Here is a 22,296-nt window from a genome sequence, read left to right as displayed (position 1 = left end):
TCCCTCGTATGAGAGAGAGAGTGGGGGCTGCCTCCAAGCGCATTCAGCACTATTCCAGATTTTCTCCCCATCGTGACTGAGGGATACTCTGATCATCTAAAGGACAGTACATGGGGGCTGCACCTAAGTAGTCCGACAGAACGCCGAAAGGGACTTCAAATTCCTTAAGCACTCCTTCCTCCTCCCCGCCCTAAGGCACCAGCCGGATCCAAGATGGCTTCCCAGAAACAGGTAACTAAACGTTGTTTTCGTTTAGAGCGCCCCCAACGGCGGGGATCAAGAAAAGATGCCGAGAGATCTGAAAGTCCGTGAACTGAGAGCCATCAGAGCCGACCTACCGCCAAATTTTATTTTCAATCAGGCATATTTGTGGTTGCCTCAGCCATTTAGGCCCTCCCACCCTCAAGAGACTTCCTGGATAGTACTCACACTACCCTGCTGGAAGAGGCGGGGCGTAGGCCCTGCCATTGGTGGGTGGGAGCGTAGTTGGGCGGAGCGAGGGAGAATGGACTACTAGCAAGCTAGATTGAGCCGAGGGCTGGCCATGCTCCGCCGGAAGGCGCCTTGTTCTCCGAAAGGGTGAATTGAAACGCTGGCTGGAAAGGAAGCGCCAGGACTTGTTCAGGTAGGCTTTCCGCTCACGCCCGCCGCTCAGTGCTGGTCCAAGAGTCTTTGCAAAAGCTGAGGCTCTTAGAATTGGCTTCCATAACTCATTCTCCTCCTCGCGCCCCCGCCCTCTGCCCGTCCCCCAGTTGTAAGGGATCAGGTGCTGGGTGATGCTCTGGACTGAACCATTCTCCTTTGTGAGAGGCCGGGGGAGAGGGCGGCTGCCGGGCCGAGGGGCCCGAGTCGGGCCGAGCCGCGAACGGGGCTGCGCCGGCCCCTGTGAAGTTTTTAGGGCTTGTCATTGCATTGCTGGGTATCGTGTAGATTTGAGGCAGCTCCTTGTTCTCTTTTCCCCTTCAGAGGAGGGAAAACTCCCCGGCTCCGTTTGGTTACTCCATACTTTGGACTCAGAAGTGGGAGGTTAGGGATTTTTTCTTCCTTTTTTTTTTTTTTTCCATTTTAGCAATAAAGGTGGGTAAGAGAGCATGGGGTGAGCCTGTGCAGATTGTTTTACATTCTTAGGTGTAATTTCTGTGGATCTTTGGGGGAGCAGAGCAGGCTTTTGGACGTGTTCAGAGATGTGGGAAGAGAGAAGCTCAAGCCTTGCATTTCCATTGACAAGTCTGCAGAGCTCACTGGTTTTCTGTTGCATTATGTAAACTCTTCAGTGCCAGAAGACCCCTCCCCCTACCTCGGAGCGAATGCAATTTCTTTATTTACCTGGCTCTAGTGTCGCAGGAAATTTCCCTGCCATTGCAGCAGCTGTGCAAATGCAGCAGCTCATACCTTTTAAGGGTCAGTCCTAAATGATTAAGGTCTTCAAGGAAGAGGTGAATAGTGGTGTATAGATGTTTAGTGAGCCAATCTCTTTTCAATGAGCACAGGGAACCAGAAGTCGAAGACTTAGAACTTGATGTCTTTTTCTTTTAAAGAATAGACATAGTGGAGCGCCCCAAACACCAGAGGAGCTGCATTATCTGTCTACTACACCCTACCATCACATTAGCATCCACAGATTGTTTACTCTTCATGTTGTTCTGAACCTGTCAGTTCAGTCGGGGATTCTCTAACTGGTTATCCTTAGAATCATGTGAGGTCCTATCTGGTGTGGGGCACTTTAGGTGCTAGAAGGTGAGTTTGTGATTTGAATAACGTTCTCTCTTAGTTCATTAGATAACGTCTTCTGCTTAGGAATTTCTTTTCTATTAACCAACAAATAGTTGTCAGAACAAACTATGGTCAGCCTCTTAGGGCCAGAACAAGGGAAGCTTCTCATTCCAAGTATTTTGGATTATCCCACCCCTTAAAAGAAAAGAAAAATTATGACAAGGAAAACAACATTTTTCATTTGAGAAGTCAGGTTGCAAGAGCGGTATGCCAGTGGGTCTGCAAGGCAAGATGAAGGACATTGGCCAAAGAGAGGGTAGCTGTGTGTGTAAAGACAGGCTTGGGGGAAGATTTAAAACTGCAGTAGTGGGCTTCCCTGGTGGCGCAGTGGTTTAGAGTCCGCCTGCAGATGCAGGGGACACGGGTTCGTGGCCCGGTCCGGGAAGATCCCACATGCCACGGAGCAGCTAGGCCCGTGAGCCATGGCAGCTGAGCCTGCGCATCCGGAACCTGTGCTCCGCAACGGGAGAGGCCCCAACAGTGAGAGGCCCGCTTACCGCAAAACAACAACAACAAACAAAAAAACTGCAGTAGTAAAAGAATAGTGGATTGGGATAAGGGATTTGATGGAGCAGTGCATGGGTACTTGCACGGTTGTCACCTTCCCCATGTGTGATCTATACTGTGCATGTGGCCTTTTTTTTTTTTGCCGTGCGCGGGCCTCTCACTGTTGTGGCCTCTCCCATTGGTATTGTGGTAACGACCACTTCAGAGTTTTGCTTGTAACAAGAAAAATTTGCCATTTTATGTGAAGAGTTGAGTTTTTGAAGGTAAGGTAGGGTGATGATGGGGCTTAGTCTTTAAAAGAAACCATTGTACACATCTCCTTTGGAAAGGGTGCAGTATTTCTGGGCAAAACTACCTCTTAAGATTAATTTGTGGGTGCCAAGCACTGTGCTTGCTTACTGAAAGAATGAGATTTGATATTCTCATCTGTGGAAGGACTGTAACATCTTCACAATGTTCAGATGAATACTAAATGCTTTGAAGATATTTGTCCACAGTCCTGCAAGCGTTAAGCTATCTTCTGAGCTTAGGTTTAGCCTAATACCTGAAGGATAAACAGAAGACAAATATTTTTCTGGACCCTCTACCTTCACCCCTAGAAGTCACTCCACTTCTGGAGTTGCATTCGAGCCAGCCCCTGATCTGTAGGTCTTTGCTCGACCTACCCTTGCACTACTGTAACCAACTTAGTATTTACTATTTTACTTTTAGCATTCAGTCCATTAATAGACTATCATTTCATATCTTACTCAGTTTAACTTTTTGTATCTCCTCTTTAATTAATTATTTATTCTCTTTCTCATAGAGTTGGTGCTCTTCCTTTCATCCTTCTGTTACAATTTTGTTCACTTTGCCTTTTGTTTTAATTCACTTACATTGTCCCTTTTTGCATCTGTCTTGAGGCCGTTTAAGAATGCAGAGATCCTAATTTTCAAGGTATACTTCCTTTGGTGCCTAATACCCGAGTAACAGTTGTATTTCTGTTTTTTGTTTTTTGGTTTTTTTTTGGACCGCACAGAGCGGCATGTGAGATCTTAGTTCCCCGACCAGGGATTGAACCCGCGTCCCCTGCAGTGGAAGCGTGGAGTCTTAACCACTGGACTGCCAGGGAGGTCCCAACAGTTGTATTTCTATATAACAAAGCCGTTGTATGAACCATTTACTGTTGCCTAAAGGTTTATTTAACCATTTATTACATTTTGAATTTTATCCTGGATAACCTTCCCCCAGCATTAACCTCTGTTTTGTTTTGTGTGTACACTTGTATGAAGTTGTAACTTGGCTCTGTTTTTTGCCTAAAAAACTAATTCATATTGTCTTGAAGATTTTCATTGTCTCTGTATTGCAAAATAAGTCCACCTCTTTGTAGTCTCTGAGATTTCTCATTAAGCTCTTCAATAGGTAACATTTCTTTTGCCCTTTTGTCACCTGTCACTTTCTATCCTTCACTAGACCCTTGGTTGTTGAATGATGCATGAAGCAAAATGCTCAACTTTAAAATGTGTTAATTCTTGCTTTCAGATCGCAGCAGGAGACTTTTAAAAATAAAGCACTTAATTTCTACCCACAAATGTACATTACATGATCATCAAAAGCCTAGCGTAAACAGAAAGACGGGCATAGATAATTTCTTTGCATTCACCTTCAGCAGGGATGAATCCAGGAATGTATTCCAAGCAGTAGAGCGGTGTAGGAAGCCTAGACAATGTTCTAGCCTCTTCCTATTCAGACTTTCCAAGTATATTCTCACTAGTTTGTTTGAAAAGAGTTCCCAGAACATGTTCAAATAAAAGTACAAAAATATTTCAACATCAAACGAAGGATTTTAAACATTACTTACTCTTATGTGTAATTTTTAAGAAAAGATTGGCTTCGTAACTGAAAGAATGAACCATTCCTGATTTTATTCCTTCAGTACATTTCCAGAGAAATTTATTGTGTATGGCTTCTTTTTATTTGGTATTTTCAGACTTTATTTCATTTTAAAAAAGTAATTAAATGACATACTACTGAAATTACTAGATAATAAGAGAACTGTGCTTCTTTCCTCCACTGTATGTCAGCACTCTAAATCTGATAGTTCTAATCCTTTAGGCAATGTCCCAATATTCCAGTAATTAGTAACTCTGTAATAACAACACCTTTTTGTTTTGTTTTGTAGTTCTCCTAAAACTATATCAGTAACTCTCTGAGAAAGAATATGTATTAACTGAATTCTTAATTTCACCTGAGAGGAAGGATATTCAAGACCTGTAATGTCTTTGGGGTTTCTTAAATTGTCTCTCATGGTCATTAGAGAAACCTTTGGAATATCCTGCCTCATTTTTTTCCTCCACTGCATACTTTGGGGATACATTATATCTTTAGGGATTATTCCTTTGGGACATGGGTATTCTGAAGTACTCAGTCCCATTAGTAATATGGGAATTTCTCTTTGGTTCTAGAAGAAACCAGTGATTTCAGTAGTTTGGCTGCCTACTTAGAACCAAATCATAATAGAGTTTTGTAATAGAACATGAAAGTCATACTTCACATATTCTATGATTTTCATGTTTTATTACAGGTATCAGATGTGTATCAGGGATACATCCATCTAAATAAACTGAATGACTGGGAAGATTTTTCAGGATTTTTGAATAGCAGCTACCAAGTTGCATGAACACTGAACTTTCAGTGTTTTATTCTTTTTAAAAAAATTTTATTTATTTATTTTTGGCTGCGTTGGGTCTTCGTTACTGCGTGTGGGCTTTCTCTGGTTGCACTGAGCGGGGGCTGCTCTTCGCTGCAGTGCGCAGGCTTCTCATTGCGGTGGCTTCTCTTGTTGCAGAGCACGGGCTCTAGGCATGCGGGCTTCAGTAGTTGTGGCGCACGGACTTAGTTGCTCCGCGGCATGTGGGATGTTCCCGGACCAGGGCTTGAACCCATGTCCCCTGCATTGGCAGGCGGATTCTTTTTTTTTTTTTTTTTTGCGGTACTCGGGCCTCTCACTGCTGTGGCCTCTCCCGTTGCGGAGCACAGGCTCCGGACGCACAGGCTCAGTGGCCATGGCTCACGGGCCCAGCCGCTCTGTGGCATGTGGGATCTTCCCGGAGCGGGGCACGAACATGTTTTCCCTGCATCGGCAGGCGGACTCTCAACCACTGCGCCACCAGGGAAGCCCGGCAGGTGGATTCTTAACCACTGCGCCACCAGGGAAGTCCCCAGTGTTTTATTCTTCATTGCTTCCACTCAGTACCCAGTCATTCTTTGTTTATTTACACATTAGTTCTTCTATAAAGTGTAGTGCTTCTGCCTGTTTTTCAGGTATGCCTTCTGTTGGGGGGACCTTTTCCTTGAGGAATTAAATATATATGGGTAGTGGTCACTTCCATTCACTGCTTTCCTGAAAGTCATGGGAGTCAAAAGTTGAGGTACCTGGGTCTGGGCATGTGAGCTACCAAGGGACAGCCTAGTCATTTGGAGAACTGTAAGTTCCCACAGGCAGGCATTGTGAAGTAAATGGAGTATTCAGACACTGGTATCGTTCATACAAACACAAAAAATGATTAATTGAATTACCTGCCTGTTGGCCTAGCCACCGTGCTGGTTGAAGTCTGTTCCGTGGTTTTGAGGTTAAAGGGTTATACTGCTTTTTCAGCACAGTAGTACTAGTCCTCTGATCCTGCCTAGCAGTCCTGCTATTCTAATTATGAAACTTTTGCATCTATTTTAGTATCCCACCATTCTGCTTAGCAGATCAGCTCAGCCAAACCTCTAAGGAGTAATTTTGCTTTGAGAGAAACCTTTAGTGGTACTGTTTTTAAATTATTGGACAGGGAATAATAAACTTTTTATTTGCCTACTGTGTGCCAAACATTGTACATTATCTTTTAATCTTCACAATAACCCTGGAAATGTATGTGATGTTACTTTCATTTTACAGAAGAGAAAAAATAAGACAGTGAGGTTAGATCGTTTAACCAGGAGTAGGACTCTGATCTGTCAGACTTCAAAGCCTCATTCATTATCGTCTCGCTACATTTAGAAATTCAGTGCTGACCCCTGGAGGAGAACTGTCTTTGACCACAACATTAGGCGAGTAGGCATTCCATAGCCTGTTAAAGCTGTGTCTTTAGCAGTTGTAGAACCTTGAGAATGTAAAATTTCTTTTTGTCTTTGTATTTCTGTCTGTTAAAAGGAAAAAAAAAAAAGGAATAGTTTCTTTTATTTAACTTAGTTATTTTGAAGATAAGATTATGTGAAATATTTCAAGCTCTACAGAGGAAAATCACTTGGTCAGTGTTGCAAAGAACTCAATTTTTTAGCCAATGCAAGTCAAACTAGCCAACTGAATTTTCATCAGTCCCATGTCGCTGGGTCACTTTTTGTGCCTAGAGGCACAAGTGTGATAATAACAGTGTTTCTCCCCCCAGCCACACATACATTTTTTAGCATAAATGTTGCAGTGAAAACAATCCCTCATAAATAATTAAGAGTGGCCTAGTGGTTAGGATTCCCGGTTTTCACTGCTGCGGCCCAGGTTCAATCCCTGGTCGGGGAACATTGTGCAAGCCATGCAGCGTGGCCCCCCCCCACCCAAAAAAGTAAGTAAATATTTATATTTTTCTGTTAGGCTGAAAAAATATATGTATACTTGGCCCAATTAAAGTAGGGCATGCGAGGGTGGTGTGGGAGAGCATAAAGAGGAACAGGACTCTGTTACCTAAAATATATATATTATGGTGGGAGGGCAGAATGGGCAAAGGGGATCAACTGTATGGCAATGGATGGAAAGTAACTTTGTGGTGGTGAGCATGCTGTAGTGTATACAGAAGTAGAAAAATAATGTTGTACACATGAAATTTATGTAACATTATAAACCAGTATTACCTCAGTAAAAAAAAATTATGTATATCATTATTTACGCTGGATGTCCAAAAGTGGTGTCACACAAGGTAGATATATTAATCCAGTTAGATATTCCTCATCTAGAACCTAGACTATTATTTTGAATGGTGAACATGTGCCAGTGAAGAGGAGCTCCTCCAGATCCAGTCTAACTTGACCCCAGTGATCGTTAAAAATTAGGTTCTTACATTCTGTCTTCAGACTTAGACCAAAACTCCAGAGTTTTACTGGAAAAAAATCTACAATGAGGCTGACTTAAGAATGAATCCATGCCCTATTTTTGAGTCATATGGGTATGGTTTCATCCATTCACTTCTTGCCATAGTTTCAAATTGGTCACCACTGAGGCTTTATGGGCCCAAGCCTAAAGGAGATAACTAAAATTTCATTGCTTTCAATAGTGATTACCACACTATAGAAAATAGTCTTTTATGTGTATTGGATGCAGCTTCTTTTACTATACCTGAAAGCTGTGTCTGCTACAGGTCCTAAAAAGTGAAGACGCTTAAGATGTTGTGATGCCTCTTCTGAATGTTTCTGGTAGGAAATGTGCCACTGCCTGTTTACTATCTCAGCAGTCTGGAGAAGCCCTTGGTTTTGGTCAGATAGCTCCGCATTACCCCTCCACAGCCCCACTACCACACACCTTTGGCTGGAAGTTGAAAATGCATTCCTTCACAGAAGTACACTGAGTGCCTTTTACCACCTGATAAGCCAAGGAAATATTGTAATAAGTCATACACAGGCCTTGCCCTTGTGCAACTTGCATTCTAATATGGGGGTGAGGGAGGATGGATATCAAACAATGAATTATATAATGTTATTCAGGCTACTACAAAAGAGAAATTATGGATGTTACAAGAGAATTTGTAATAGGGGCATGTAGTCTACACCATAGTATAGTTGGGTGGTTAAGAGTGTGACTTCAGGGCTTCCCTGGTGGCGCAGTGTTTGAGAGTCCGCCTGCCGATGCAGGGGATACAGGTTCGTGCCCCGATCTGGGAAGATCCCACATGCCGCGGAGCGGCTGGGCCCGTGAGCCATGGCCGCTGAGCCTGTGCATCCGGAGCCTGTGCTCTACAACGGGAGAGGCCACAACAGTGAGAGACCCACGTACCGCAAAAAAAAAAAAAAAAAAAAGAATGTGACTTCAGAAGCCACATTGCCTAAATTTGAATCTGGCACCACTTTTCATTAGCCGTGGAATGTTGGGCAAATTGCTTATCTTTCTGTGCCTCAGTTTCCTCATCTGTAAAATATAGTTATTTCAAGTTTAAGAAAATTGAAACTGCTGATGCATTTTCATTGTTTAGAAGAGGGCCATGTACGTAATGTACATTCAACAAGTATGGCTGTTTTTTGTCTGGGAGCTCAGGGAAAGCTTTTCTTTGAAATGACGATGTTGAAATGAGCTTTGAAGGATAAGTAAGAAGTAAATAGGCAAAATCGATGGGGAACCAGTTAGAAGGCGATTGCAATAGTCCAGGGAAGTGAGGTAAATTGATCCAGAATGGTAGTAGGGGCAGAAGTGGATGGATTTGAGGGATGTTTAGGAGGTAAAGGTAGGATTTTAAAATATTGGATAGGGGTGGTAAGGAAGAGAGTTTCTGGTCTCTACAGTCATGACTGAATAGGAGATGCTGGAGGATGATTATCCTCTGTGTGTGTGTGCGCGTGGTGGTGTGGATGGAGGAGACTACCAAGGAATCAGTCTCCTTGAGGTAATAAGCCTCTTATAGGGAGAGTTGGACGAGTGGGTCAGCCAGGGAGACTGGAGAGACTACCAGGAAGAGCTATTGGGTAAGCAAGTGAATAAACAGGCCTGGAGTTCAGACGTCTTGCCCAGAGATATAAATGAGAGACGTAAGTATATAGATAGTTTGTTGAAGAAAATAATGAATTGAGACCTTGTACGTGAATTAGACATTCTTGAAAAGAAAGTATAGAATGAAAAAAAAAGGCGGCCTAGGACCAAAGCTTGGTGAACTTCAACAATTAAAGGCTGGTAGAGGAGAAGAATAGCAAAGGAGAATTGGCCAGAGAGGTAGAATGAAAATCAGAAAAGTGTGGTGTCCTGGAAGCCGTTCGAAAAAAGTGTTTGGGCAGCGGGGGTGTTTCTGAAATCTTTATGACCCTTCCTTGGCGCCCTGAGAGTTTTAATTTAGGTCTCTCACGACTCAAAGTTGGATGCTAGTGACTTAGAACATCTATAGCAGGTTAGGCTGACTGAAGCCGGTTAGTTGAACATGATCTTTAGACGCTAGAATCTAAAGTATAGTTATTCTTGGGGCTTCCTTGGTGGTGCAGTGGTTGAGAGTCCGCCTGCTGATGCAGGGGACGCGGGTTCGTGCCCCGGTCCGGGAAAATCCCACATGCCGCGGAGCGGCTGGGTCCGTGAGCCATGGCCGCTGAGCCTGCGTGTCCAGAGCCTGTGCTCCGCAACGGGAGAGGCTGCAACAGTGACAGGCCCGCGTACCGCAAAAAAAAATAAAAATAAAAATAAAGTATAGTTATTCCTGTTTGCTGTAAATTAGATTTAATGTAGAGGAAGCAAGGGCTACAGTGCATATTCAAACTCAATAGATATTAGCCTGCTGAAATTAATGAATTATTTTGAAGGTCATTCATGTGGGTGGTGATTCCCTCTAAGGCTGCCTAGCATCTCCAAGGTAGGTAGAGACACTGGGAAAAAGTTTTTTCTAAATAGTCTATCCAGCAACATTCGTTGAGTACCTCCTAGAAATAGTGGTTACATACCAAGAAGTGTGCGAGATGTTTCATTAATCCTCATTAATGGCCCTGTAATTTGAGCCCCCTATGTACAGAGGAATGAACTAGACTCAGAAAGGTTTATTTACTTAGTGGGACAGAAATTTGAACCTAGATCCCTCTGACTTTAAGCTCATCATACCTCCACATACAAATATAACTAAAATACAAAGGAGAAGATAATTATCCCCAGAGTACTTAACAAAAGTACTATGAAAGCTCATATGGGACTGGTTACTCTTAGCTTGACAGTGAAAAGTAGAGATGCATTAAATCCAATGGACATTTTAAAGTTCTTATATTATTGGACATTTTTGCTTTGTTCAATGCAATTGATCGCTCTTTCCCTCAGCAACACTCTACTGTCTTTGCTTCGGTGATGTTGTACTCTCTGCTTCTCTAGCTTTGCCTTCTCTACCTGCTTAGTAGGTGTGGCTTATTCTGATTCTTAAATCCTGATGTTCTCTTGGGTTCCTCTTTAGCTTTTTTCACCCTACACCGAAAATTTCAAATTTGGGGGTTTCCAGCTAAGTGTTTTTTCTAACGCATAGTGTTTAAAACATTAAAAAAAATTAGTTGTCTGCATTTAAAACCCAGAAGATTTACATAAAACTCTGTATTTCTGGCTTTTGAAAAACCTGAAGTTCTCTTTCAATCTTGGATGTGTGTTTCCATATGGCAACACTTAACTAGAGCTGAATAGCAGCTGCTCTCTTTGGAATGGACATCCAGTTCTTCACAGACCCCTTACATTCTCTGTTGTCTCCCCAACAGTATTGGTGCAGTGTTTCATATACTAGCTCTGATTACCCAGAGTAATTACCTAGGTGATCTCCACTCTTAAAACTACTATTTTGATACTGATAACTCTGTCACCAAGGCAACTTTTATATTTATAATCCAATCTTTTATTGAATATCACTACTTAACATGCTATAGGTAACTCAGACTAAACACGGCTGAACTCATCTTTCCCTGTAAACTCTAGGTTTTACCAATTTTTATCCCCTAAGTATTATTCCGCTCTGGCCTTTCCTTCCCATCATTACCTTTTGAACCACATTGCTATGATTCAGGCTCTAATCATCTTGCTGGTTGCAAACAACAGAAATCATCTTTTGGCTAACTTAAGCAGAAGGGGAACATATTCGAAGGATATTGTGTGGCTCACAAATCAGTGGGAATGCTAGAGAATCTGATTTAGAAAATGATCTGAAACCAAGGGAAGTTGGAAACATGGAGAACGTGGCCAGGATCATAGCACTGAACAGTCTATGATGCTGCAGAATTCCAGTGTCTGACATTGCTGAATATTGTCTAACTGGTTGGTTCTGGATCTTTGTATTACCACTGCAAAGTCAAGGTTTTCCACAGCAGTGTCCACTTAGACTAGGCTAGGTCATGTGCGTACTTCTTCTCCGACAGGAAGAGGAGATGGGACTCTGCCCCTCATTTCAGTACCCCCACCCACCCATCCCAGCTCTATAGTGGGGATTAAGATCCACTCTTCCATTGAAGACTTTTAACCTTGTGCTATTCTCCCAATATAGGAAGGGGGAAGCAGGAAAAAAAATCAGCAAGCATCCACAATACAACTCTTTTCTGGACTACCACAGCAGCCTCCTGACTACTTCTGTGTCCTCTGTTACATCAGCCCCCAAATCTATTCTCTATCAAACAGCCAAAGTTAGCTAACTAAAATGCATTTCTGATTATGTCGTTCCATGTTTCAGTGGCTCCTCATCCACCTAGAAGAAAATGCTTTAACATGGCGTTCAAGGCTTTTTCCTTGAAGGGTCTGGCCCTTACCTATACCTTCAATCTTATCTCCCTCTGATTTCTTCTTTGTGATTTACACTTTAGCAAGACTGAACTTCAGAGCTACTTAAGAGTTTCCTCTACACGTCTCATGGCTGTTTTTCATTGCTATCAAGAATGCAGTTTGGCTTGCGGCAGAGAGAGCGCTTTATCTTTTAAGAGTAAAAGGCCCCATGTTCCAGCAATTGGGCTGACTCACTCCCATGATGGACGGAAGATTTGGCCCCTTTTAATGGGTCGTGGGAGAAGGTGCAGTCACTACAGCAGAGGAGTTGACAGTGCTGCTAGAAGGCAGGGGATTCAGAGGGAGGCGGAGTTGGCCTAGTGTGGAACCCTCCCTCCCGAGTTTACGCTCTTTGGTGTGCAGAAAACAGTGTAGGTGGTGGGGGAATTTAATCGCCAGGACTAGTTTCCCGCAGCTTGAGACGGTTCTGCTGGCCAGGCTCCTTTTTTTTTTTTAAGCAAGCTGCAGGCTTCGCTTCGGCCCTGGAAACCGGATAGGCCTCTCCGTGCGCTCTCAACCTAACCCCGCGGTGGCGGGGGAGGGGGAAGCTCTGTCTAGTCCCGCCCACTGCGCTGTTTTGCGTGTTTGCCCCCTTGGTGAGTGGCAGTGGAGTTTAGCCAATGAGGACGCGGGGCGGGCAGGAGCATCAAGTTAGGCTGCGCTGGAGGAGGGGGAACTGGTGCTGGAGAGACAGCGAGAGGGGCGAACCGGCCCCCCACGGCCGCTGCAGGTAAAGGCACCTCTCTTACCTTGCTGGGGTGAGGCACAGCTCTTTTTCTACTTAAGGGCTAGTCGGGCCTTCCCGCCTGTAGCTTCCACCCTCACATTGATCCCACCCGGGCATCCACACCCCCCCACCCCGCATCTTCCCGTCTTGGCCATCCCCACCCTGGAGGGCACCCCGCTAGCTCACTCCCTCAAGAGCATGTACCTCACCTCCATTTTGGGGGCTCCAGTTGCCCGACATCTCCCTCCTCTGCTGTGTGGGCCTTACTGGCACCAGCCCTGGCAGTATGAGCAGGTAATGTACCCGGGTCCCGGCCACCCCCGCCCCCAGTCGCGTCTCCCTCTCCGTCAACCCCGCACTTCCTTGCCTTGCCCCTTCCCTTACACATGAGTACATATAATTTCTGTAGTTTCTCCTTTACCCCTTGAACATACGAACATGCTTTTAGCATTCATAGTTGCCTATTTTGCTTTCCCTGTTTATTCAGAAGGACTCACTTTACCAGCCATGTTTGCCCCAAATGTCCATACTCCTGATTGAGGTTTGAGTGCTTTTTTCTGTAATTGGGAAAACAAAAACAGAGTAGCCACACATTTGGAATTGAGAATGGTGAAGATAGAGAAAATGGCCTAGGATCTCGACCTTCGTGAGGAGAATCTCCTGAGTGGCTCCAAGTTAATAGCTCTATTTCTTATGGTCTGTGTCCCTCCATCCTGATCCTTTGCTGACCCTAAATTGTGATTCTGTTCACCTTGGATGTTTATTTCCCATTTCTTTATAAGATTTGAGACCCTTTGGGTTTCACAAATGTCTCCATGATACAGTTTTTAAATCCTCCTCTTTTAAAATTATGTTGGTGATTTTCATTTTAAGCCTTCTGATTTATTTTATTATCAAGGGGTTTCTTCAAACTGCTTCTACCCATCTTGTTTCCATATCGTGTTTATTATGTCTGCCTGCCTGCCTATGCTGATCCTCTTGAAAGGATACAGTTTCCAATAACAAGATTAATACTTTGAAGTAAAATAGTTTGTTCTTTGAGCAGTTAGAGGTTAAGTGGGCATGGCTGCTACTTTCTAAAAGTGCATATTAACCCCCCAGAAAAGATCAGTTTTTGTCAATATGGCATTCATCTGTTATCTTCTAAGAGGATGGATAGTACAGAGAAATCTGTAAAGGGAGAATAGATGTCTGTAGTTCAGTTTATATAATTTTATGTCCTAGACAGCTGGACTAATTTCTGTTGCAGTGTTTCTCATCCGTCATAAATAATATGATAAACCATAAGAAATCTTACCCCATCACAGAGATGTCAATAATCCTTCCAAACCAGGCATACTTCTTTTTCTGCCCCCCACCCCTACCCATGTTGTCCAGTTTTATTGAATATAAATAACCTAAACAATGAGATGTTTTCCTTTTCCATTTGACAAATATAAAATTATAACACCGAATGCACATTTTCAAACTTTGCATACCTTCCATCTCCCAGTTGAAAATTACTGCTTTGTTGAAAGGTATGGGGAGATTGAGATGGAAAAGTATAGAGTAGAATTAAAACTAAGTCTTTTATGATTGGACCCACAAGTTGTTATTGAAATGGGCAAGGGTAGGAGACACGTTAAAATAAGAACAGGAGAGTTGGGACTCTAGGTTTCTAAGAAAACCCAGAAGAACTACATTAAAGATGATAAAGCTGCAAAAAAACATCAGTTTATATTTATTACGAGGGAAGGGAGTAGTTTCTCCTTAAAGAAGACGATGAGATGAAGGGCTTTATATAAAGAATTCCTCTGGCTTGTTATTTGGAAGTTTTAGATGGGTGGCCTTGGATTTTAACCTTAACTTACTAGTTAGTTCTACTTCTCCCCCTCTCCCTCCCTCCCCCCCAAGATTTTCTGTCGTTAGTCTACTCATTAGTTTGGAATTATGGAAAGTGATTAAGTGCAACGATCAAGCTCTCTGTCTTTCCTTTTGAGCATATACATATGTTCCTCTTTGGGGCAGTGGTAGGTGAAGACTGGCCTTTCATTCTCAATATGATTAAAGTTTGCTATGATTTCTTTATCTAGGCAGTTGCTTTACTTAGGGATATATTAAGGGTTTTGTATATTTGAGTGCTTAACATCTATTTATTTAATAAATTTATTTATTTATTTATATTTGGCTGCATTGGGTCTTCGTTGCTGCACACAGGCTTTCTCTAGTTGCCGTGAGCAGGGACTACTTCACGTTGAGGTGGCTTCTCTTGTTCCGGAGCACAAGCTTTAGGCACACGGGCTTCAGTAGTTGTGGCTCACGGGCTCTAGAGTGCAGACTCAGTAGTTGTGGTGCACCGGCTCAGTTGTTCTGTGGCATGTGGTATCTTCCCGGACCAGGGCTTGAACCCGTGTCCCCTACATTGGCAGGGGGATTCTTAACCATTGTGCCACCAGGGAAGTCCAACATCTGTTTATTTTTATTACCAGGGTTTGAACCATGGAAAGAGAATTCTACCAAGCTCATCTACCATGGGGTAGATGAACTTGGTAGAGTAGGCCAGACATGGGTATAGCCAGGATAACCCATAAGTAGGAACAGAAGGAGGGGTGAAGAAAGTTGGAGATATGTTTGGAGAAGGTTTATTCTTTTGAGAGTCAAGGACAACTTAAAAATGTGAGTTAAAAAAGAAGCTGGAGACTAGGATTTAAAAAATTGTACAAGATGAATTAGGTCAGTAGAGGTGAGTTGATAGGATGGGACTGAGAAGTAGTGTGACTTGATGCTGTGGCATTAAGTCAGTGGTGAGGTTTTTAAATTATTGGGCCCCGACTGACCCAGGAGAAGCAGAAATTTGGCCCAAAAATTGGGAAGGGAGATAAATGATAAGTGCATTGACCTTTAAAAACTTATACTTGAGTCATATGGAAGTAAGGAAATATTTCAGAAGCTATTAGCCTCGTTTCTCCCATTAAAAAATGAGATCTCTCTCTCTCTCTGACATTGGGCTGTTGTGGAGGGAGGGAAGGAAGAGCATTTGGGTGAATAAATAGCAAGGAGTCCTGGAAAGGACAAAATACCCCATGGAAGAAAAGGCAGGTTATAAACTATTATCAGCATAAACTTTTAGTTAGTGCAAACTTTCACTGTAGTTTTTATATTTTTAGTTTTTATTTTTTTGCGGTACGCAGGCTTCTCACTGTTGTGGCCTCTCCCGTTGCGGAGCACAGGCTCCGGACGCGCAGGCTCAGCGGCCATGGCTCACGGACCCAGCCGCTCTGCGACATGTAGGATCCCCCCGGACCGGGGCACGAACCCGTGTCCCCTGCATCGGCAGGCGCACTCTCAACCACTGTGCCACCAGGGAAGCCCTCACTGTAGTTTTTTTGTGACATTTAGCTGTTAGATATTTAGTGTAACTTCTCTGACAGTGAATAGGAGGTGAAAGATAATAGGTGGCAAAGTAGGGCATAACTAGAAAACAGCTGATGGTAGTGTTGAGAAAATCGATAAAATTATTGAGTAGATTTTCATTAAATTAAGAAATACCCATAACTTTAAAAAATTATTTATTTATTTATGGTTGCATTGGGTCTTCGTTGCTGCATGCAGGCTCTTCTCTAGTTGTGGCGAGCGGGGGCTACTCTTCATTGCGGTGGCTTCTCTTGTTGCGGAGCACGGGCTCTAGGTGTGTGGGCTTCAATAGTTGTGGCACGCAGACTTCAATAGTTGTGGCACACGGGCTCAGTGGTTGTGGCTCACAGGCTCTAGAGCACAGGCTCAGTAATTGTGGCACATGGGCTTAGTTGCTCCGCAGCATGTGGAATCTTCCCGGACCAGGGCTCACACCCGTGTCCCCTGCATTGGCAGGCGGATTCTTAACCACTGTGCCACCAGGGAAGTCCTATCCATAACTCTTCAGATCACCATTTTGAGTTACTTTGGGGCAGGTGTTAGATAGGAGAGGCTGGAATGAGCTAGTGGAATAGTTTAACCAGGAGTGGGAAGTGATACGGACCCTGGTTGAGATGTGAAGGGTATACAATTACTGAAGCTAGGAAGATCTTGTTTAACATTGGTGGAGATGCCACGTATGCTTTGTAATTTTGACTGATGTGCCAACTACTGATGAGTCTCCTCTCTTATCTATGTCTGATTTTCTGGGCTACTTACCCACATTATATTGTTTTACAAGGATAACTGGAATGGGTTAAGGAAAGGGGAAAAAAGTTTGGGGGTTGTGTGGAAGAGCCTTCTTCAGTCAAGTCTGTACTGTGTAACTGACAAATTTCTCCTCTGATATCTTCTAAAAGTTAGGAGAAATGGTGTTATCAAGCAACGCTTTTCTGGATTGACAAATATTGATATCATATACAAAGAGCAGATACTACACTTTCATATAGTTTAGTTAGCTGGTGATGTACTTATAATTCCTTGTCTTAGTTTTTCCTTTTCCCAGAATTTTATGAACTTAAAGCCCCAGATGTGGATTTAGTAAACATAATTTCAGTTATTTGTAGGACAGTTTTTCAAGATAAGAAGTATTCTGCTGTTTCATCTTGGAATTAGGAATAACAGTTAGTTTCTCTAAGGACTGAATGGTTCATTCCAGACGCTGCAAGCAAATACTTTAATTCTTTAAATTTTTTTTGAGTAGCTATTGTGTATGTGATATTCTTCTGGTTCTTTAGGGATCCACAGATGAATAAGACGTGGTCCCCACCATTCAGAAACTCTTCTTTCTCGGGGAAAGAGGAACTGAGCCACCATGCAGGGTTGTGCAAGGTGTGCATTGCAGGCGTTCACTGTCATCATAGATAATATGTTTAGTATGACATTTTTCCAGCAGATGGCAAACAAGTATCTTGAGTAGGCAGCTTTTTATAATTTGCACAAAAGAACCTTTTGGGCCTTCAGAGGAAATGGACAAGAAACTTACCATTTTAATAAAATGTTAAATATAAGTGCTTTAAATAAGGTGCAGACAACACTGTGGATATTTAAGGAAGGTGAACGGACCAAGTCATCAAAAATTGCTCACCTTATGGAGGTTCAGGGCTCACCTTGTGGAGTAGAAGACCTTTGAGGGTGTCAGAAATTTTAGCTGGAAGAGAAGTTTGGGAGGAGCATGGTGGGGATGTTCCAGGAAGAAACTACAGCATAATAGGCAAAGTCATGCAGATAGGAATGTCATTAAGGGAACTGTATTTTCTAGTTGGACTGGAATGTAGGGTATATATGGGAAGTGATGAGAGCACAGGAAGTGATGAGACTGAAAGCTGGGAATGTAAACTAGAATGAAATTGTAGAATTCTTTGAATCTCTTGCAGAGGAAGTTTTTGATCTTAAATATGAGAAAGTGGGGAGGGGACGTCATAACAGAAACACTATGTATCGATTCATCGATAGGTTAGGTAGAATGAAGTTTGTGAAACTTCCTGGGTAAGATTATACTATAAGCTTGGTTAAAGGTGGTTATTTTTGCCAGTAGTAAGTAAAAGTATCTAAAATACAAGGGAAACTTACAAAATACAGTATATCCAGAAGCCTTTAGCTATATTCACTGAAGTATTGCTGGTATATTGTTAAGTTCTGTCAACTTACGAACCTGAAATAGAAGGTGAATGAATGTTAAATTTCCTGATCTCTACCTAAGAATGATAATTATTAAAAGAAATGGACAGAGATAGCTGAATGATCTTGACAGACAGAAGCTTCAAAGTGTGTAAGAGCCCCAAAAGGGCGTTGGATTGTTTCTTTTTTTCTTTTTTAGTTTTAGTTTTAAAGCAGAAATGTGGATGTTCTTTCCGCTGTGTCTCTGTCCTCAGATTACCTCACATTTCCCTCTTCTCTTATTATTTTGATGCTATTTGATATTAAGGCTAGAAATTTTCCCTGAGGTCACCTACTTTGCTTATTTGTCATTTGTCTTCCTACAACAGGAGTTCCACCATCTTCCTCTGAAGACCTAGCCATCTTGCTCCATGAAGGTCAGGACAATCTGACATGCACTTGTTTCTTGCCTCTTTACCTGAAGAGTAGTCCTCTTCCATTGTGTACATTTTTTTCTTAATAGGGGAGGGGAGGGGAGAGCCATTACCCCCCCTCCCCTTCCCTCCCTAAACCTTGGGGAAGTAACCCCCATTGCTTTCCCAAGATGGCAGACCCCATCATGGATCTGTTTGATGACCCAAATTTATTTGGCCTGGACTCTCTTACTGATGACAGCTTCAATCAGGTTACACAAGACCCTATTGAGGAAGCCCTTGGACTGCCAAGCTCTCTGGACTCCTTGGATCAGATGAACCAGGATGGTGGAGGTGGTGATGTGGGGAATTCATCAGCAAGTGACTTGGTCCCCCCACCAGAGGAAACAGCCCCCACAGAACTTCCCAAAGAATCGACAGCTCCAGCTCCAGAATCTTTAACCTTGCATGATTATACCACTCAGCCCGTCAGCCAAGAGCAGCCAGCCCCACCTGTCTTACAGACACCGACGCCAACGTCAGGACTTTTGCAGGTCTCCAAGAGCCAGGAGATCCTGAGCCAAGGGAATCCTTTCATGGGTGTCTCTGCCACAGCTGTTCCCTCCAGTAGTGCTGGAGGGCAGCCACCTCAGTCAGCCCCTAAGATTGTTATCCTTAAGGCCCCACCCAGCTCCTCAGTCACTGGTGCCCATGTGGCACAAATTCAGGCCCAAGGTATCACCAGCACAGCTCAGCCCCTCGTGGCTGGCACAGCCAATGGTGGAAAAGTCACTTTTACCAAAGTGCTAACCGGCACTCCCCTTCGACCTGGTGTTTCCATTGTCTCTGGTAATACAGTGTTGGCCGCCAAGGTCCCTGGGAACCAGGCTACTGTTCAGCGCATTGTCCAGCCCAGCCGACCAGTAAAGCAGCTGGTCCTACAGCCAGTTAAGGGTTCAGCTCCTGCTGGAAACCCTGGGGCCACAGGGCCCCCACTGAAGCCTGCAGTTACACTGACCTCTACACCTACCCAGGTGACTTGAGTGAAAGGGGGAGGTGAATTTTGGTTTAGTAGAGGGCCCAGCAACTGTGTGAGAGCAAGCACAGGAGAGCTGTCTCTAGGAAATCCTGTTTAAATTCCATCTTTACTTTTTATCAGTTAGTATTGACAGCATTGTATTTATCACTTACTAGGTGGAAGCAGTTAGTGTTAATGTATTTTTTTGAGCTCTTACTACATATTCACACTGTGCCTAGCTGGTGCTGAACAAGATAGACACAGTCCCTGTCCTTACAGAGCTCACAGTCTGCCAGGAAAAACAGACCTTAAACAGGAACTCATAATAATGTATGATATAAAGTTATATGAGTAATATAGGATGCAATGGGAACAAGAATCATTTTTGGAAAACTACATTTATTTTTTGCAAGACTTACGGAAGCTATGTGTATCTCTCCCCTGTTCTTATTACTAAGATTGTCCTCCTCTGACTTTGCCCAGTGAAAAGGCTAGTTTCTAGTATAAGAAAATAGAGGCTCTAGTCTCTGAATCAAGGGCCAGAAGAGTTTGGGGGGAGGGGAAGACAGCATTAAGATAAGTAGCATTGGTGGAGAGAAGCTATAAGGAGGTGGATTTCAGTTCAGTATAGACTTTTGTTCTAATAGATTTCCAGAAAATGGAATGACTGCCATAGAAATAGAGCGAGCCTCCCAACAGTTTTTCAAGAACAGGCTTGATACCCGCTGGGCAGAGGTTATATAGAAAAGATCTTATCAGGAAAGACAGGAGGATGAACAGAAGGAATTATACTGTGCTTTCTGACCCTCAGCTGTTGTAACTCTAGGATGAGGAAAACTGGTGTAAACGTTAAGGGGTCTGCCATTCTTTAATGTTCTACCTCTCTTGCAATTTCCTTTCTTCACTCTAGGGTGAATCGAAACGCATCACGCTGGTCCTCCAGCAGCCACAGTCTGGAGGTCCCCAAGGACACCGGCACGTCGTGCTGGGGAGTCTGCCAGGCAAGATAGTGTTACAGGGCAACCAGCTGGCAGCCCTGACGCAAGCCAAGAATGCCCAGGGGCAGCCGGCCAAAGTAGTGACTATCCAGCTGCAGGTGCAGCCGCCACAGCAGAAGATCCAGATTGTACCGCAGCCCCCGTCGTCGCAGCCACAGCCCCAGCAGCCATCCTCAGCCCAGCCAGTGGCTCTTTCCTCTGTGCAGCAGGCTCAGATAATGGGACCAGGGCAGGGCCCGGGACAGAGACTTTCAGTACCGCTCAAGGTGGTGCTGCAGCCCCAGGTGAGACTTCCATAGTAAAGAAGGGAAGCACATCCCTTAGTCCCTGGCTGTTCCCCTCGGCAGTCACTCACTGTTGAACGTGGGGCCAGTCTAGGTTCATACCTCTGAAGTGACATGTAGACTTTTAGTTCCTTCACCCGTGGAAACCTTGTTGTAATTACATCATGAAAAGATTTGAGGGTTATTATTGGGTTTGGGATCAGAGATGATTTGTCTGGTATTTGTCTTTGAACCGTTTCATTTACAATCTTTTCTTAATGTTCTTGTGAAATGAAAATGACTGGAAATATCCTCTCATTTGAAACATAAAGAAATAGCCTTAAAGAGGCCAAGTGATTGTCCTTCCTCTCACCCCCAGGGAGATGAAGGTAGGCCAAGAGTAGAATTTGAATTTTTTTACCTTTAGCCTAGAGACCAGTGTTGGTTGTATTGTTTGAAAATTTTCTGGAATTATGGAGATGAGTATTGACATTAGGAGCATGGCTTAAGTATATCGAAGGTTAATTTGGCACAGTTCTTGCCTTTTCTCATCTGCATCCCACCAAAAAACACTTTTTTTTTTTTTTTTTTTGGGAATGTGTCTCTAGGTTCAGTAAGACTTGGTCTGAGTCTGGTTCTTGAGGAATTAGAGAACTGACGTTTCTAGCCTACCTGCTTCAGAGTTGTTTTATTCAGGTTTTTCAGCTACAAGCATGTTGAAATTTTAGTGTCTTTATTTCTGTAGGCCGGCTCTTCCCAAGGGGCCTCTTCTGGGCTCTCCGTAGTTAAAGTTCTAAGTGCCAGTGAAGTGGCAGCGCTGTCCTCACCAGCAAGCTCTGCTCCTCATATGGGGGGCAAGACGGGAATCGAGGAAAACCGTAGGCTGGAGCACCAGAAGAAGCAAGAGAAAGCAAATCGGATTGTAGCGGAGGCCATTGCTAGGGCCCGTGCCCGGGGCGAACAGAACATACCTCGAGTCCTGAATGAGGATGAGTTGCCTAGCGTTCGGCCTGAGGAGGAAGGTGAAAAGAAACGCAGGAAGAAGAGCAGTGGGGAGAGGCTCAAGGAAGAAAAGCCAAAGAAGAGCAAAACATCTGGTACCTCCAAAACCAAGGGCAAGAGTAAGCTAAAGTAAGTACCACCCTTTGCTCTTTTGACGGGACATTTGAGGATAGTGCATACATTTTAAAACTCGTGTTGTATTCAGCAGCTACAAAGCTCAAGGTGATGTCTCTATCATTAGAAGATAGTAAGGCCTTTCTTTTCTCTGTCCCAAGTGAACACCAAGGCACGGGAAAGATAGCCAGCCTTGTGTTAGGGGTTACATTTAAAAGCTGTGCCTGTGTTTTTCTGTATTCTTCCCGATTTTGTATCACCACTGTGTGGAAGACTTCTCACTGGCCTCCTACCACCCACACCAGTAAAAGAGAGCTGCTGTAGACATAGCTGCCCTGTTCTTACATTTCATCTGTGAACTGGGGAAGATTTCAGCAGCCACTGTCAGCCTTAAGCAGTCTTGACAGAACCATGGCTTGCCACATAATTCTTGTCACAATTGACAAGAATTCCTTCCGTGTCTTGTAGCTT

The 22,296-nt window shown here is 43.6% G+C and overlaps 1 protein-coding gene across 8 annotated transcripts in view; it reads left to right on the top strand.

Moving 5' to 3' along the window:
- The first annotated feature begins 500 nt into the window (after positions 1-500).
- CHD8 (chromodomain helicase DNA binding protein 8) overlaps positions 501-22,296 on the top strand; it is a 57,139-nt gene continuing 35,343 nt past the window's right edge. For 2 of the 8 annotated variants that reach the window (XM_022587645.3, XM_022587642.3), the window contains exons 1-4: positions 12,342-12,488; positions 18,407-19,464; positions 20,359-20,730; positions 21,455-21,840. In XM_022587645.3, coding sequence (XP_022443353.2) covers positions 18,622-19,464; positions 20,359-20,730; positions 21,455-21,840 — 1,601 coding nt within the window. In that variant the 5' untranslated portion in view covers positions 12,342-12,488; positions 18,407-18,621. Of the gene's footprint in view, positions 626-12,338; positions 12,489-17,155; positions 17,250-18,406; positions 19,465-20,358; positions 20,731-21,454; positions 21,841-22,296 lie in introns of those variants that run through there. The other 6 variants (XM_089905327.1, XM_022587643.3, XM_022587647.3 and 3 more) reach the window with 6 other exon arrangements.

Source organism: Delphinapterus leucas, chromosome 2 (assembly GCF_059928025.1).
Source record: "Delphinapterus leucas isolate spDelLeu-1000000601 "Yukka" chromosome 2, BTC_Dleu_Yukka2, whole genome shotgun sequence".
NCBI classification, from domain to species: domain Eukaryota; kingdom Metazoa; phylum Chordata; class Mammalia; order Artiodactyla; family Monodontidae; genus Delphinapterus; species Delphinapterus leucas.
This window is presented reverse-complemented; position numbering and strand designations above follow the sequence as displayed.